Consider the following 18,537-nt stretch of genomic DNA (forward strand, 5'->3'; position numbering starts at 1 on the left):
GGGGGTCGTATCCGAGGACCCAATCTTGTTTCTAAGGGACAACATGACTACATTTATGAGAAATTATCTTCACACAGGAACATTTTTTTTAATAACATCCAATTGAAGAAATGTTTATATATGGCAGATTTATCAAACTAAATGTGAATGTCCAGACGAGAATACCCCTTTAAGTGTCCGAACCAAGTCAATCATAGCTCCTATTCAAGTAAATGGATCTGCAGTAACCTGGTGTGACCACTACACAGTGTATGGAGCTGTCTGCTTCCTGTTTGTTGGGGTGATGGGCGATGGACCACCCCACAGCAATCTGATGTTGATAATCTATTCTATTTCATGTTAACAATATTTTAACCCTCAATGAAAACCAAATACAAGTGTTGGGGGAATGTGTCCTTATGATGCTTATATAGATTTTTGCAAGTAACAAGGAGAATGGAAAGGTATTCTGGCTGTGGCAGGAGAACAAGTCATTAGCTCCTTGCTGCTTTTTCCATCCAATTTCTGTCCTGCGTTCAACACTGGGAAAATCAGTGTTTTTGTTGATCTTTTTCCAGGCGGATTCAGCACGTCATTCGTATATCAAGTCCAATTGTAGCCATCTCAGGGGCATTTAAATTACACATAGCATTTTTCCTAGCAGTATGAATCAACAATACTTGCATCACTGCTGCGTCAGCCTTTATTGGGTCAGTTTTAATAGTAGTAATTTATCAAAAATCATGATCTTCTATATATATTGTTTTTGTATCAATTCATCGCTGTTTTCTTGATCTCTGCTTGCTGCCATTCTATAGGAAGCTTCATTGTTTACTTCCTGTAGATAAAAACTGTTCCCTGGTCATGTGATGTCACACAGGTGCACGGCTCGTTATATCCCTGGTCATGTGATGTCACACAGGTGCACGGCTCGTTATATATCCCTGGACATGTGATGTCACACATGTGCACTGCCCGTTATATCCCTGGTCATGTGATGTCACACAGGTGCACGGCTCGTTATATCCCTGGTCATGTGATGTCACACAGGTGCACGGCTCGTTATATCCCTGGTCATGTGATGTCACACAGGTGCACGTCTCGTTATATCCCTGGTCATGTGATGTCACACATGTGCACTGCCCGTTATATCCCTGGTCATGTGATGTCACACAGGTGCATGGCCCGTTATATCCCTGGTCATGTGATGTCACACAGGTGCATGGCCCATTATATCCCTGGTCATGTGATGTCGCACAGGTGCACAGCTCATTATATCTCTGGTCATGTCATGACACACAGGAGCAAGACTCTGATACAATGAGCTGTGCATCTGTGTGACATCATATGACCAGGGATATAACGAACAATGTGGAGTTTATACAGAAAATATATTGCAAAATTTCATTGCAAAAACAATATCAATTGCTTACTGAAAGTGGACAACCCCTTTAATCACTTGGTTTTGTTTAACCACTGAACATAAAAAAGCACTAAATAAAGAAAAGAAAAACCTTAAAATAATACCAATAAAAAAGCAACTTGAGCCACAAAAAACAAGCCAAAACATAAATTATTAGGAGTCTTGAAATTTTGTGACGTGATTTTTTGTAAAGTGTTTTCAGCAACAATTCCCCCCCAAAAAAAATTATTGAAAAATGTATACAAATTTGGTGTCTCTGGAATTGTAAAGACCTGGAAAATAAAGTCATCATGTTATTTATACAGTAAATTTTTACCATAAAAAATAAAGTCTAAAAAAAGCACAAGAATTAAATCCCCCCATCCCCCAGTTTTACCCCCAATTAAAGGGTTATAAAAAAAAATTCAACTCAACATGCATTAAAGAAGCCTTACTATGGCCATGATAATTAAAAATTTGAAAAATTGATGGCTTTCATAAGGTAAGGGTTAAAAAATTGCAAACTGTGCTCCGATTTGTTGGCCCAAAACAGTCTGGTAGCTAAGGGGTTAAGTTTTATAAAGTCTGACGTGACCCTAGCACCAGAAATATTCTGTAATAATGGAGTCTGGTGAATTTGTCCAGTACCAAGACCATGAGAACTGCCTGGAACTTCAATGAGCAACAACCCAAAGAGTTTGACACCAAGATTTTAGAAGCCTTGTGTCTTTTATGTTACTATTATATCTTATTTATTTAGCTTCTGTTTCTCTTAAAATTGCCTTTAATTTAGGCAAAAGTCCAAGCCAAACTTGCCTGCCTATTGTATGTGTATTCTTCTTCCTTGTGCTGATTATATGGGGAGCCGCGTGCGATTCTGGTGTAAAACAAAGTTCCGAGCAAATATTTGAGTTGTGGTTTCTTATTAGCAATAGGAAGTGACACGAACAATAACTTGAGACTTTTCCAGTTATTTGTGTATTTAACATGGACTGTAACAATGCAGAGGTATAACGCAAATCGTCCGGGACTAAGCATACAAGCCTGACCTTCGGGTGACAAGGTGAAATGTGAGTTGGCGTAAACTAGCCAAGGAGGCGGTAACCTTTTTTTCTTCGAGTGGAAAGAGACACACCTCCAAGGGTTACACAACGGGACACACCCCCGAGGAAATAAAAGTTACCGCCCCCCTTGGCGAGTATGAACTTATTCCAAAAGTTTTAGGGGCCTTTACTTTTGAACAGATGGACGTATTTAAGCGAAAGAGGCATCAAATTAATCAGGGGAGCTGCCGAAATAAAATTGGGCATAGAATTGGACACATTGGCAAATGTTCTCGTTAAATGACATCTACCGATTACCAGATGATAGATGTACTCATTACTCACCTCCCTGTCTCGTCCCTGGTAGCATGGATCTTTTTTTATTATAACTTTGAATGCCTGAGTTTCGTTGAATGAAAGTTCTTAAAATATTCAAATCAGCCTGAAGTGCTCTGCACCCATTTAATTTATTCACCCCCGGTGCCTCCTAGCACCATCCATGGAGTGGCTCCCTGTGCAAATCTCGCGAATGCGTAAGAATAGCTTTTGCTTCCCTGCCGGCAGTGCAGAATTGCAGCAGCGCAAGGAAACCTATTCTCGTGAATGCACAAGATTTGCAGAGAGAGTCTGTCACTGGTTATCGGAGCCCTTCATAGGCGGTGCCAGGGGGCACTGGGGAGTGAATAAAGTAGATTACAGTGGAGCCCGGAGGTGATTTGTATGTTTCATAAACTTTAATTTTGACAAAAAGGGGGCATTCAAAGTTATAATAAAAGAAGTTGGCTGCTCCCGAGGACAAGAAGCTGAGTAATACACATCTATCATTAGCTAATCTGATGGTAGATGTCCTTCAAAGAGAACATTTGGCAATGTGTCTAATTTATGGCTGCTCCCCTGATTAATTTGATGGTTTTTTTGCTTAAATCCATCCATCCGTTCAAAAAATACAGCCCCTAGAAGTTTTGGAATTAGTGCATACAAGCCTAGGGGGCTGTAACTTTTATTTCCTCGGGGGTGTGTCTCTTAAAAGGTTACCGCCTCCTTGGCTAGTTTGCGCTAGCTCACTTATAATCTTACAGAGGCCATATCTTTTGAAAGGGTGGATGGATTTTTCTAAAGCAAACACCAAATTGATCAGGAGAACAGAGGCAATCACATGAGAGATGTCATTCAGCATTTTGTTAGTTGGAGGCCAGAGAACAGTTATTATTCCAGCATGGCCAATACTTCCCTCTTCAGACAACATTATTTGGGAGACCCCCATAATTTAGTTGGCTGGTCCAGCTGAAATGGGTTGCCAGTGGATCCAGACCCTGAGATCCGCTGTTTTAGATGTTGTAAAGCAGAAGTTTTTGTCCACTATCTATCATCTATGCTTGGGTCCTGTAGCTCAGCTCTCAAGGTCCTCTAGTCCCAATTTTTGCAAATCTGTGGTCATCCTTGTTTGGGTGCAGATTTTCTTTGAGCTCTGTGCCGTGTTACATAAAAACCAATCCTGTTTTTGGAAAAAGTTTCCAACTTATTTGCGAGTCACCTCGCAGCCACATGTCCAATATGTCACAATTTGTAGTGTAGTCATAGCATTTATGACCATACGGACCACCCCCAAACATGCCAAACACCCCTGAAATGTCCTGCCTGCTCTGTGCATATACAACACCTTTGATTCAATACAATCAATGCAAAACTATATGAGAGGAAATTTTTTACATTTTTTTTTTTTCTCATTGTCCAGGTCTGTCATTGGAGCGCTCTACAGGCACCATCGCCTCCCGCGCTCGTCTGTCCGAGAGAGAAGAGGAAGCGGTTTCTTGCTTTGAGAAGGCCAGTTGGATTGCACAAGTGTTTTTACAGGAATTAGAAAAGGTGAGTAATAACCCACAATTTATCTTGTCAACCCAGACAGGAGTGAGGAAATCTAATATATAAGGCTATATATAAAGTATGTATGTGTGTATATGTATATGTGTATATGTATGTGCATGAGTGTGTGTGTATGTATGTCCACTAAAGGAATCTGCCCCGTCCTGTTTACAAATGCTAGGTTTTGCACAGCCGTTCTCTGTGACTCAGGGAACGTAATAGATTCAGTTTGGAGTCAAAACTTTCACCCCGTGCTTTCAAAAATCCACTTTTTAACCACCATATACAGGAGCCATTGTCTGTCAGCAGAGTGGAAGTTGGTTTGTAGTCTAATGCGCAAGGTAGTGCATTCCAGAAAACTGGTGCAGCTTGAGAGAAGTCTTGGATATGAATCTCTCTTGATCTTACAAAACAAGAAAATTGCCCCGAGCTTTCACATACTAATTTGCTTATATTGTATCAACATATTTGGAAGAAACTGTACACAAACACATTGTCCTTTTCCTATAGTGAACTATACTGAATCCTATAATTGATGTTGTTGGCACACATTTCCTGTAATAGTTAATTATATCTCCTTTGTGTACCTGCTCTCAGTTGGTTTTAAAATGGCAAAATAATGACTTTTTTTTTCTTTTGGATTATTCTGTACGTTCTCAGAGCATGAACAGTACTCACTCCAGAACTTCCAAGGGCGGCTCTTCTTGTCATGATTTGGAACTCAGTTACTTCCTAGAAGCAGCTCTGCGAGGAGCCTACGCAGCACATTTTAAGAGGGGGTAAGTGGTCAGATGAAGACGGCTGATATCTTATTATAAGATTATTATTTCCGACCTCTTTCAATATTCGTATGTCGTCTATTGTGACATCTAAGATGTAGACTGTAAGGACTGGCACATAACTAGACCGGATAATGGGATCCGTCTGATTTCTTCCATTTCATTTATTAAAGGGGTTTTCCCACGAACAAAACTTGCTGATCAGTGCTGAGACCCCCAGAGATCCCGAAAACAATCCGTTGGACCTCTTTTCGCTCCATCACACTAATGGACCAGATGGCCGCACACGACCGTTCTGCTCCATTAATCTCTATGGAGCTGATGGAGATCGCCGAGCGCAGCGCTCAGCAATTTCCATCAGCTCCATAGAGATAAATGGAGCAGAGCGGTCATGTGCGACCGTCTGCTCCATTAGTGTGACGGAGCGACGAGGGGGTCTGGCGGAGGTACATGGGACCCCATCGGAACCCTCGTTTTTGTGATCTGTGGGGGTCTCATCACTGAGACCCCCACTGATCAGCAAGTTAGGCCTTTTCCTGTGGATAGGGCCTTACTTTTCTTCTGGGGAAAATCCCTTTAAGATATATTACAACATATAAGCAAGTATTGCTGCTTTATCCAAAATTAGTTAAAGGGAACCTGTAAGGGCGATTTGGGACACTAAACCACCCACAGGTCCTTATGGACTGGTGGTTTAGTGTCCCAAATCGACCTGCATCCTTTTTAAGCATCCGGGATAGTAAAAATAAACTTAAAACTCACCTTGTGCCTTTGATCCCTGGGCATCTGTTTTCTGGCAATTGAAGCTGGAGCATCTCTGGCTTCACTGCGCAAGCGTCATAGGTGAAGCGCATGCGCAGTGAAGACGGGATACTGTCCACTTCCTGACGGCGCAGGATCTCCTGATGTGAGTCTCACATGCAGGTAAGTATTTGAGGTCTTTTTTTCTTCTATTTAAAATCTTATGACAGGTCTTCTTTAAGTTTATAAGTGGTCAGTAACTTTGCCTAAATTAATCTCCCTGGAGATCTGGGTAACCATACTTTTGTGTCTGTTGTTGGTAGCAGCAGGACTGTGAAAAGTGGATTTATATTCCAGGGTTGCAATTGGTCATGTGTGTCCTCACACAGCTGTGCTCTTAGCTCTCTTGAACTGCTTACCTGTCTTTTGTTGTGAGGGATTGACAACTTGAAACTTTCTTAAGCAGTTACTTAGAACGGAGGGAAACCAATTGTAGCAATTCAACACGGAGAACTAAGAGTACAGCAGTGTGAGGACACTTCAACCAGTGCACCTGGAGAAGACTAGAGAAAGCAAGAAACTGTGTAATATGTAATTTCAGAGCAAAGTGCTTCTTTCACCACATACTTGGTCTCTTATCATCCCCCCTCTTTCCTCCCTGATCTGCTTTTTACTTAAATTCTGTCTTGACTAACAAAAGTTCACTGTCACATTACATCAAATCTGTAAGGAGAGGGGAGAAGTGAGTCACAGCAGCTAGGTCTTCTCCCAAATTGCAGATATGAGAGGGGAGAAGAGAGTCACAGCAGCTAGGCCTTCTCCCAGATTGCAGATATGAGAGGGGAGAAGCGAGTCACAGCAGCTAGGTCTTCTCCCAGATTGCAGATATGAGAGGGGAGAAGTGAGTCACAGCAGCTAGGTCTTCTCCCAGATTGCAGATATGAGAGGGGAGAAGTGAGTCACAGCAGCTAGGCCTTCTCCCAGATTGCAGATATGAGAGGGGAGAAGCGAGTCACAGCAGCTAGGTCTTCTCCCAGATTGCAGATATGAGAGGGGAGAAGCGAGTCACAGCAGCTAGGTCTTCTCCCAGATTGCAGATAAGAGGGGGGGAGAAGTGAGTCACAGCAGCTAGGTCTTTTCCCAGATTGCAGATATGAGAGGGAATAAGTAGTCACAGCAGCTAGGCCTTCTCCCAGATTGCAGATATGAGAGGGAATAAGTAGTCACAGCAGCTAGGTCTTCTCCCAGATTGCAGATATGAGAGGGAATAAGTAGTCACAGCAGCTAGGTCTTCTCCCAGATTGCAGAGGTGTCTTCCCAGACTTAGGGTATGTGCAATCAGGATGTATATAGTTGCATGGGGTAACAACCACTGGCTGAGACAGGTCATTGCTTAAAGCGGAGAAGAGGGGTTCGGGCTAGCCCCGACTATACTTTTATAGTACTCTGATATAAAGGGTAAAGGGGATGGATAGTCCTTTCACATTTAAGCAGATGATTCAACCAGTAAAAAAAAAAAGTGGGATTCTCCTCATATAGTCATGTAGAACCTAATTATATTTTTCTGTTCTATATAGCAACGACCAAGTCTCCGTTGCGGCCACAGAGACAAAGAAGATCTTTGATCTGGTCCTGTATTCCCTCTATTCTCAGTGACCTTCATTTCTATTACACGGTTAATAACATCACATGGCGCTGGCAGCACATAACCAGGGATCATGCCAGACAATAAAGGGAGTGCACCAGTCATTTTTGACCATACAAAGCTGCAGCCAGTGTTGGGTATTAGAGATCTGTATAACAATATCATTGTGTATATTCTAGGACTGTGAAAAATGGATTTGTATTGCAGAGTTGCAGTTGGTTCTGTCTCCTTACACTGCTGTGCTCTTAGCTCTCTGCAAAGAACTGCTCCAATGCCTCTTACTTCTCTTCCTGTGTGTACTTGATGTGAAACCCAACTTGAAAACTTCTCTAACAGTTTAGAGGGAACATAGATTAGAGGGAAGCCAAGGATAGAAATTTACTGCAGAGAACAGCAGTGTGAGGACACTTCCCTGATTGCACTTGGAAAGCTTACAACAAATATAATTTTACTGGTTACCCAATGAAGGTATCATTACTTAAGCTCTTTTGTAGATTTCAGATTTTTCCTGGCTAACATGGGACTTCTACAATTTTCTCAACAAACCATTGCACTTATAGAACAAGCAGAACATTTAAGGGGGTTATCAAGTTATAACCTACACCGAGGATAGAGGGTAACTAGCTGAATGGTGTGGGACCCTACTGATTATCAAAACAGGGCCCATGCAATTCAGAGAACAGGGTCAAGTTATGGGTGGTGCAATGCGCATAGTTCTGCTATTTCCAGCATTCTCATAGACAATAAATAGAAGTGCAAGAGATACCTGAACGCTGTGCTCTGCAATTTCTGATAATCCCTTAGTATTGATTGGAGCTGCATGACGAGCATACCCATTAGTGGAAACGGGACCCCCGTTCTGCAGATTGATGGGGTTTTTTTCCTCATGATTGGTGGGGGTCCCAGCAGTTAGACCCCCACTAAGCAGCTTATTCTACCTTATCCTGTGGACGGGGAATAACTTGAAAACTTGGTACAAGTCCTTTAATAATATTTCTTATCTTTTTACCTCCTACAACATTTTTTACTTGACTGGATAAGAAATCTCGATTTTTATCAGATATCTGATATTCCTGCATAACTAGGCATGTTTGTGCCTTAAAGGGGTTGTCCTCACATATTTATCACCTACTAGTCGATAGCCTGTGACTGTAATAGGAAATGAAGCATAACTGGTGGATACGCCATAAATACCAAAGATGGGATTAACCCTAACATCACAGAAACGCTCGGTGATTACCAGTGTGAGGCAACTTTTATACCTTTACAGAAACGGAAGAACCATATGGAATTTGTAGAACCTTGATAGGATATTGTTTATTCCTGATTTATCCCCCCTTTGCACCAGGCGGAATATAGCACAGACATGGAATATAGACACAACTCCTTGGAATATATTTTCTTTTGAATCTGTGAATCACTTCCAGGATGTCAGATATTACGAGTGCAGGAATGAGTCATAAGTGTCTAGAGTATGTGTTAGGATTTGAGCACAAATTGGATTTACTTATTCCGGATGCTTGACTTGTGACAAATGTGATACAGTAAAAACCCTGCTCCCCCTATCACAATTAACAAGACAAGGGTGCAGCAGACTCCATGGCCCCGCCCATTGTGCACTGCAATGCTAATTTGCATACAAATAAAAAGGGTTTTATTTAGCATTTTTACCAGAAATACATTATATTTTACCTACAATGCCAGATGTTCAGTTAATATGCAATTAATATTGTCACAGATGCTTCTTCGACCCATGTCCCAGGTTGCCCGCCCTCCTGTGCACCTCCGGGTCCCCTATCTCGGCCTCCATACCCGTCTGCGCTCTAGCGACGGCTCCTTTGGTCCGGCCTGCGCATCCACGCCACCTAGGGCCCATGCGCCAGCTTTGTGAGATTTACTAACCTGCACGCTGCAAATTGGCTCTGGCCGGCCGCTGCCCTGATAAGTATCCGGCCTCTTGATGTGACCTCTGCTGGATCCTTGTGCCTCATAGCTTTAGAGAAATCTGTCTTCTGCGATTCCTGTGTATTATCTGTTGTGACCCCCTGCTACATTCCTGACCTCAATTCTCTGCCGCCTGCCTTGACCTTCTGATTCGTCCCCGACTCCGATCCTGTGCCGCCTGTCCTGACCTTCTGCCTGACCACGACTGCGATTTTGCCTGCTGATTCTGCACCTCGCCTTGGCCATCACCCCAAGCAAAGTTGCGCCTGTAGAGCGACCTGGTGGTATCCCACTGCAGAAAGTCCAAGGTCAGGTGGGCTCTGGTCAAAACCGGGTGCCACTTACACTCCGCTCCGAGGTATCGGCTTATGTCATCGCTCGCGTTGGTACAGTGGGTCTACCACCACCAACCCTGACAAATATAACATATATATATGTATATAAAATAGCATTAAATATTACAGAAAGGATGCTGGTAGACTTTTTTGTACATTATTTTCATAATGGAATGACACAATGTGATGGTGATGAACCAAACCAAACGGAAGTTGTCCTGTCTGTTAGTATTTTCAACATAAACTGAAATGATGTAATACTTGAGTAATTGTAGAATTACCACAATTCATTGTGATTCTGCACTTTCTGTAGTCATCCATATAAAGTATGGGTGACATGCAAGTTAAGCTACAATTGGAAGTATATGAAAAATTGGGTTCCAATTTGGACTGTGAATATTTATCTATCCACCTTTGTATCTCACATCTGTTATTCCCACCATATTTCTCAGAAAATAAGGCCTAAGGTAATGAGGGACCAAATACAGGAACACAGACAAGACGGTGATCCCTGACAAGGAACCTACCAAAGGCCCTACCTGCTTGCCTTACATGCTCTAGTCTAGGTGGTACATAGCAACTGGGTGACAATCCCTCCCTACAAAATGCAAAACACGGACACAAGGACAAAACAATACAAATAAATAAGCGAAGTTGACTGAGCAGGGTAGCGCAGTACCAAATCACCAGACAGGAGAGAGGTCAGGTTAACAAGTCAAGATAATAGATAGAAAAAACTTCTTTAAAGGACACCTGTCATCAGGTCTCTGCAGCTAATTCCGTAACCACTACCTGTTGGAGCAGCTCACGAGGATCGCATTCAATTCATACATTAATCATTCTAAAATCCTCTTTCTTTATTATGTGAATGAGGCCGGTCACATGGTCAGAGGCAGTGATGTCACCCCTTTTAGCCCTCCCCTCTCCTCCCCCTGCTCATGTCTGTGTGTGATGTATAGTAAAGCATTGATAGTGTCTGTGCTTTATCTGCTGACAAGTTCTCCATCCTAATACACATGTGTGAGACACAGGCATCAGCTACACAAGTACCTGACATGTTCTGCTATAACATGGCTGCCTGGAGCTGTTGTATCTCTCCTCACGTCATTATACAGGCTGTCAGTCATGTGTATAGGAGTATCTCATACACAGAGGCTGCAGGAGGCGTGGCCACCAGCACCAGGAAGCACATCATTATACAGCCTCACATCATTACACAGGCTGTCAGTCATGCACTGGGGGTGTGGCTGTGCCTCCCACTCATGAATAAGCTGGACTGCTTGAATATGCTAATGGGTCATTGGACACCTCACAGGTCATTTGCATACAGCTCTAGGCTCTCATTGCTTAGGTTTGCAGGCATGTAGAGGGACAATGAAGGGATAGAGGCAATGCTCTCTTATGGCAGTTTATGAAAATCTATTTAGTTTAGGGGGTTAATTTGCCTGACGGGTTCTCTTTAAACAGCAGTGAATGAATGGTAGGCAGAACCAATATGTGATCTAGAAGCCCCGCCCTCAATAGTGATTGGGCCAGAGCTCAAATATGCAGGGAGCACAGGGAGTGGTGTGGAGGCTGTCAATTACCACAGGTTACCTAATGCTGGACTAAAGCTATGTTGAAGGAAGAGACAAGTGTGGTGCTTATGAATGCAAACAGTAAAGCAGCTAAACCCTTGTTCACACACAGTAATGCACCTCCTAATAAGGACAGAGGATGATGCGACACTGTTGTTATTCCTACCATGAAAATAAGTCCTAATTACAAACAGCAATATCTTTTGAACTGTTAAATTTACATTCTGGAGAGTTATTTTTATATAGAGCTCCTATTCCTGAATTTAACTAAAAATATCTCTGTGTCTGTGGCACCTAGAAACTCAATCCCTTCTTTAATTCTGCTCTTTAAAATGACAGCAGAACTGTGTTTCTAGTTACAACAGATCAGAGCATAAAGACATTTGAAGTCTGGTCCCGTCCAGCCTGCCTGCTGAAGACTGCATGAAGAAAGAGGAGGAAGAGGGAGCTGACAGATGCAATGTGCTCCAGGCTGCTACATGGACCAGAGGGGCTCATGTAAGGAAAGTGCCATTACTAGACATGAGAAATTGGGAACAAAAGATTCCAAAGGCAATAGAATCACAAGAAATTCACAATGGAATCCAGAGTTTGTAGAGTTGTGATGATGTTCCAGAAAATGGTGACTCAATTTTATTTGTATAAATGTTGATTTTTATTTTTTTGGTTCAAGAATAAGTGTGTTTTTTTGTACATGGAAAAAATATGACATCCCCCTGAAAATAAGCCCAAGCAAACAATAAAATCGGCATAATTTATTTATCAACTATTATGTCAGCCTGAGATTTTGGGGTTATTTATCATGGCTTCTGCGTCAGAACCCTGAAATAATCACAAATTATTAGGGCCGGAACTTCTTGATGTATCCGGCTGTCCCGGAGGCTCGGCGGGGATATCACGTGCCGACGCACGATAAATACCCCTCCGACTCTGGCTAGTTACAGTAGATTGTATTAGCCCCGACAACCCATCCTGATGCTTCATCTCCCACAGGAGTTGTCAGACAGTTTCCTATAGAGAGTTGCATCAGTGTAACTATTCCATGATAGTCTATCACTGTATAACTAGATGGAAGCGCCAAATAGTTATTTCTGGAATTGATGACTTGGAAAATTGGTGTCACACTAATGATTTTTTTCCGTAGCTGCAAAGATTTTTTTCCTTGAAGAATCTCCAGAGCTGTAAACCTGGGATAACACCCCCTGGGTCACTGCCTATTCTCAGACTTGATGTGTTAAGGTAGGAGGCAGCTGAATATCTCTGCTTTATAGCTGGGAATGCACTGGCGTCAGATGCCATTGATTTTTTTTTTTTTATAAGGATACATCTTTCCCAGTAGTGTTTTATCCCTTTGGCTAAAGTTCAGTCACTGGCTTGTGTCCTCTGCTGTAGCGACAACCTCCAAGACCACAAGTGGACTCCTCTGGCTTGTAATGGGGCTAATCAAAGTATATAGAAGGGGCAAAATGCAGGGGATGTGCCAAAAATATAAAAACTATTTGCATCCCATTGAAAGCTTCCATTAAAGAGTCTTTATCATGTGCAGGGCCGCATCTGCCATGAGGTGAGATGAGAATCTCGCCTCAGGCGGCAGATGTCCACTCACTTAAAGGGGGCAACACACAGGTGAATAATTATTCCCTCCACTCTATTTTCTTCTGCGGCGCTGCCAGGTCGTAGTTGGTCTGTTCCTGTGGGTATCTGACTCTTCCCAACACCCCTGATGGTGGTGGGTGCCGGGGAATTATTTGGGGGTTGATGCTAGCATTAAACCCCAGCCTTAGTAATGGTCACCATCTATAACATAGGAAACATTACTAAGTCTTCAATGTGGTAAACATAAATAAAACTCACACAAATTAAAAAATATTTTATTGACATAAAAACTCCCCCAGACCTTTGATTGACCATTTTATTAAATGTAATAAAATCCTCTTGTTCAATAATAATCCAAAGGGTCCTAAAACCTGTAAAAAAAAAAAAAGACATTGTGTATAATAAAAATAAGAGAGTTATAATGCTACCTTCCTGCATAGAAGCAGCAGGAACTCATAAACTTATATTGGTTTCTCTTGGCTGTTTTCCTATTTACCTAGTGGCCAAATTGTGTAATTGCATCCTTTTTACTATAAAGGACATCTACCTATTTTATGGGTAGGGGGGGGCAAAATTTAATTTTTTGCCTTAGGCGGCAACAAGGCTAGAATCAGCCCTGATCATGGGGCTTTGTTCACATGGAAACAACTATGCAGTCGACATGGGATTCTGATCCCAAGAACATGCCGGGAGGACTGGAGTGTAATACTGGAAGCAGTAAGGCGTCACTTGGGTGAAGTATAGATTTTTTTGTCATCTTCTGCTACCCTTAAAGCAGATGATGTAATGACCTCTTGATGGCCTACAATGAAACCGAGAAGAATATACCGTATACACTTGTGTATAAGCCGAGTTTTTCAGCACAAAAAATGTGCTGAAAAACCTCACCTCGGCTTATACACAGGTCAATAAAAAAAACCTTACATACACACCCTCCGGCGCGCCAATGCTCGTTGTGGCTCCCGAGCCTCATCGTGGCTCCTGGTGGCTCCTCTTCGGTCTTCTTTCTGCTCTATTAGCCGGCAGAGACACTTTCTTGCGATCTGCCGGTTGCCGGCGCAAGGAAGCATCTCTGTCGGGTTATGGAGCAGAAAGAAGACCGAAGAGGAGCTGCGACAAGCATCGGGGCGCTGGAGGGTGTGTATGTAAGTTTGTTTTTTTTATGTGCTGGGCGGGCTCGCTGTATACTACTGGGGACGACCGGCTGTATACTACTGCGGGCGGGCTGGCTGTATACTTCTGGGGGCTGGCTATATACTACATGGGGCAGGCAGGCTATATACTACATGGGGCTGGCTCGCTGCATACTACAGGGGGCTGGCTGGCTGTATACTACTGGGGGCTGGCTGGCTGTATACTACTGGGGGCTGGCTGGCTGTATACTACAGGGGGCTGGCTGTATACTACTGGGGGCTGGCAAGCTGTATACTTCTGGCGGCTGTATACTACAGGGGGCTGGCTGTATACTTCTGGGGGCTGGCAGGCTATATACTACATGGGGCTGGCAGGCTATATACTACATGGGGCTGGCTCGCTGCATACTACAGGGGGCTGGCTGGCTGTCTACTACGGGGGGGCTGGCTGTCTACTAGAGGGGGCTGGCTGGCTGGCTCTATACTACTGGAGGCTGGCTGGCTCTATAATACTGGAGGCTGGCTGGCTCTATACTACTGGGGGCTGGCTGGCTGTATACTACTGGGGGCTGTCTGACTATATACTACTGGGGTCTTGCTGGTTAAATACTACAGGGGGCTGGCTATATTCTACAGGGGGCTGGCTGGCTATATACTGGGAGGCTGTGACCAATGCATTTCCCACTCTCGGCTTATACTCGAGTCAATAGGTTTTCCAAGTTTTTGGTGGTAAAATTAGGGGTCTCAGCTTATACTTGAGTATATACGGGGTAGTTTTAAAAAAAAAAATTTAAATTATGATTGAAACCCACATTCACTGAAAAGCTACATTCAGCCCCTTAGAGGGAGTCTACCACCTCCACCAAGAATTATAATCTGCTGACAGAATAGAGAAATGGGCTGTGACTTCAAACATATCTACATTTCATTTCTGACCATTATGCCATTCCTCAAGATATTCTCACTTTAATCTGAGGCAGTTGTCCGGTTCTCTCTTCAGCACCTTCTTCCCTTTTTAATCCAGTGTCTCCTTTCTTCTCTCAGGAGGGAAGCGGTCCAGGCAGGAATAGCGGTGCTCTCGGGTGCTGAGGACACATCCGTGTGACACCAACTGTCTCATTAGCATATTTGTTAAATCAGTTCATTTCTCTAAAACAAGGTGGCCGGAGATTATAAAGCTCGTTTTTAAAGGGGTTGTCCTAGACATCTAAGATATCCTTGATCAACAGGATATGGGATAGCAAGATTACTGATGAGGGTCCAGCTAATGGGACCCCCATTGATCACAAGAATAGGACCTCTAGCAATCTAGAGAATGGGGGTCCGGATCTCATTAGTGGGTGGAGTGGTGGGATGAGCATGCGCCCTGCCGCTTCATTCAGCTGTATGGTAGTTGAGCATTCTCATAGGAGATAAATATGAGATGGAAAGGAGTTTTGGATTTTGCCTCTATGATCATTTGTCTTAAAGCGACACTGGTACAATTGATCCGGAGGGGTCAAAACATTTTTCCCGGTGCCCTTGTGGGCCCCTCTAGCACCCTAGCGCTGGGCCTTGTTCCAGGTGTTTGACACCTCCCTGTATGAGACTGGTTTCCTATCCTGATTTCTCACGTTACGATGAGTAATGGAAAAAGCTGCCTATATTAAAGGGAACCTGTCATCAGCTTTAGGGTCCCTAAACCAGCAGATGAGATTTAGGACCCTAAATCTGATCACTTCCGTCCCTTTGAAAGTTTTCAGAAGTTTTGTAAAACTCTCCGGCTTTAAATACTCTCCAGCAGAATAAAACTTCTGAAAGCAATGGCCGGGTTCCTTCTTATTGGGGCTCTCCCCTCTGGTTTAGGGCTTCTCATCTGGTGACCGATTGCGTTTCAGTAAATGTCCCATTTTTTATTGGGAGGAGATACAGTATTATTCTAGTGGATTTTTGATTTGCAATGTGTAATCTTGCAGTTATAGCAGTCAGACACTAGAGGGTGCACTTTGCTCATGCAAATCATTGGATTGCAGTCTGTCACATTTACTTGCTTTATATAACCTCCTTGTTGTTCAGCATGCGCTGCCTGATGCATGTATTTGTGAAATCATCTCCAGTTTATATCATTTATGTGCAGTTTTTCACTATAGACACTGGGGCAGATTTACTTACCCGGTCCTGTCGTGATCCAGCGGCGCGTTCTCTGTGGAGGATTCGGGTCTTCCCGCAATTCACTAAGGTAGTGCGCCCGATGTCCACCAGGTGTCGCTGCCGCGCTGAAGTCCGTCGGAGTTCACGACCCGTTGCTAAGCGCGTGTCAAGCGACACCTTTTTTTTTTAAATACGGCGGTTTTTCCAAATCCGTCGAGTTTTCCGACGGCCACACCCCTGATTTCTGTCGCGTGCTTGCCGGCGCCGATGCGCAACAATCCGATCGCGTGCGCCAAAAACCCGGAACAATTCAGGCAAAATCGGCACAAAGCGGTAATATTCAGGTAACCCGACGGAAAACCGCTATTCGTGCCCTTAGTTAATGACCCCCATTGAGCGATCAGATGGCGGCCACGTTCCATGTTGCTACAAGTAAGGAAAAATTTAGAAAAGTAAAGCCATTACCTATCATACTAGCTTCTTTATTGAGGCCTAGTCTGCTCTCCTGACATGTCTAATTTGGTAAATGCTTTATCATAAAATAAACAATTGTGGAGCTTTTCTGCTTTAGTTTGTTCCTCTATTATTCCTTTTGGAAATTCTGGCATAAACTGAGAACCTGGATTGTTCCAGGACATTCTGAAACTTGTTTTAGTGCTTCCAGTTTCATACTGTGCAGGAACACATTGTAACACCCAGTTATCCAGTATTTCATACATTTTCAGGAGGAATAACAAAGGATAGAAAAATACAGGGTTAAAGGAAGATGAGCTCTGGTGACAGATTCTCTTTAATTAAAACCTTTGATTTGTTCTCAGGAAGGTTTTTGGCCACATGGTGACTGTGCTGCTCACAGGAAACATGTAAACTAAAAATGTTCACTAACTTGAGTGGCACCTAGTGGAAAAACTATGTAATGCACATGTTCATTTACTGCTTTGAATTCTTGTACATCACATCACAGATCCATTGGTGGCGTATTCTCATAGTATTTCCAGATGCTTGAGTTTCAGTTGAGTTTAAACTAATAAAATTGTATAACGTCTAACGATAGGACACTGATAGGCAGCATGTTATAGAGCAGGATGAACTGAGAAGAATGTATATAGTGTCCTATCTGCAGGCAGCATTTATAGAGCAGGATGAACTGAGAAGAATGTATATAGTATCCTATATGCAGGCAGCATGTTATAGAGCAGGATGAACTGAGAAGAATGTATATAGTGTCCTATCTGCAGGCAGCATGTTATAGAGCAGGAGGAGCTGATCATATTCTATATAGTGTCCTATCTAGGTAGCATGTTATAGAGCAGGAGGAGCTGAGCAGATTATACATAGTGTCCTATCTTCAGACAGCATGTTATAGAGGAGGAGTAACTGAGAAGATTGTATATAGTGTCCTATTATAGTATCCTATCTGCAGGCAACATGTTATAGAGCAGGATGAGCTGAGAGGATTGTACATAGTGTCCTATCTGCAGGCAGCAGGTTATAGAGCAGGAGGAGCTGATCAGATTGTACATAGTGTCCTATCTGCAGGCAGCATGTTATAGAGCAGGAGGGGCTGAGCAGATCTTCTCTGGTCCTGGAAGTCAAGCAAAGTAGAGCGGGTACCATGGCAATGGAAAAATGGGATGGATTTTATTGAATATGGAATTTTATTTTTTTTATTCTATAATTTTTTTTTTTAAACCACCAGACATCCCCTTTAAGCGGGCCTTCATCTGCTTGTATATTTCATGGATGTGCTAGGAGCCCCTCTTCCCTGGATACATGACAGCGCTCCTGCCCGTTTCGCCATCTGTTTATATTGTAATGTCAGTCTTGTAATGAGTGTTAACTCCACCTGTTTAATTATTTAAATCGGCTAAAAGCAAAAGCCTCTCTGAAATATTCATCGCAAACCAATTTCCTGCTGCACGGCCTTCGCCCTTCTGTCAATATTTGGCCATGTACACATTAGAGAAGGACATACTCACCTACCGCCGGATAAGTGCCTACCCAAAGAAGTGACATTTTACACACTTTATGGATAATCTGTTCCTGTACTGTGTTTATAGCTTTTTATGGCTTTTAGAGTCCCTGGTGGGCTGTATCCTAGGCCTGTGTCCTCAAATTAGAGGTTTTTTTTTTTTTTAAGTGTGACCCCCTATTGGCATAATGAAGAGTCCAGAGGTGCAGTGCTTTGTATGTAGAGGCAGAAGTGCCTTGAGTGGCAGCTTAGTCCTATTGAAGTAATTGTAACCCAACTGCAGTACCATGCACAGCCACACCTGTGTATATGGCGCTGTATCTGTGCCCTTCATTCTGCTAATCCGCCAGAGTTCTGAGGCTAAAATGGGGTCTGAAAGTTTGACCCGAATGAATGTG

General features: G+C 43.1%; 1 protein-coding gene across 4 annotated transcripts in view; it reads left to right on the plus strand.

Annotated features, from left to right (window-relative positions):
• Positions 1-18,537, plus strand: part of TTC7A (tetratricopeptide repeat domain 7A) — a 265,076-nt gene that overhangs the window by 27,032 nt on the left and 219,507 nt on the right. For all 4 annotated transcript variants that reach the window (XM_072140303.1, XM_072140306.1, XM_072140304.1 and 1 more), the window contains exons 4-5: positions 4,160-4,290; positions 4,948-5,066. In XM_072140303.1, coding sequence (XP_071996404.1) covers positions 4,160-4,290; positions 4,948-5,066 — 250 coding nt within the window. The remainder of the gene's footprint in view (positions 1-4,159; positions 4,291-4,947; positions 5,067-18,537) is intronic.

Source organism: Engystomops pustulosus, chromosome 3, assembly GCF_040894005.1.
Source record: "Engystomops pustulosus chromosome 3, aEngPut4.maternal, whole genome shotgun sequence".
NCBI lineage: Eukaryota > Metazoa > Chordata > Amphibia > Anura > Leptodactylidae > Engystomops > Engystomops pustulosus.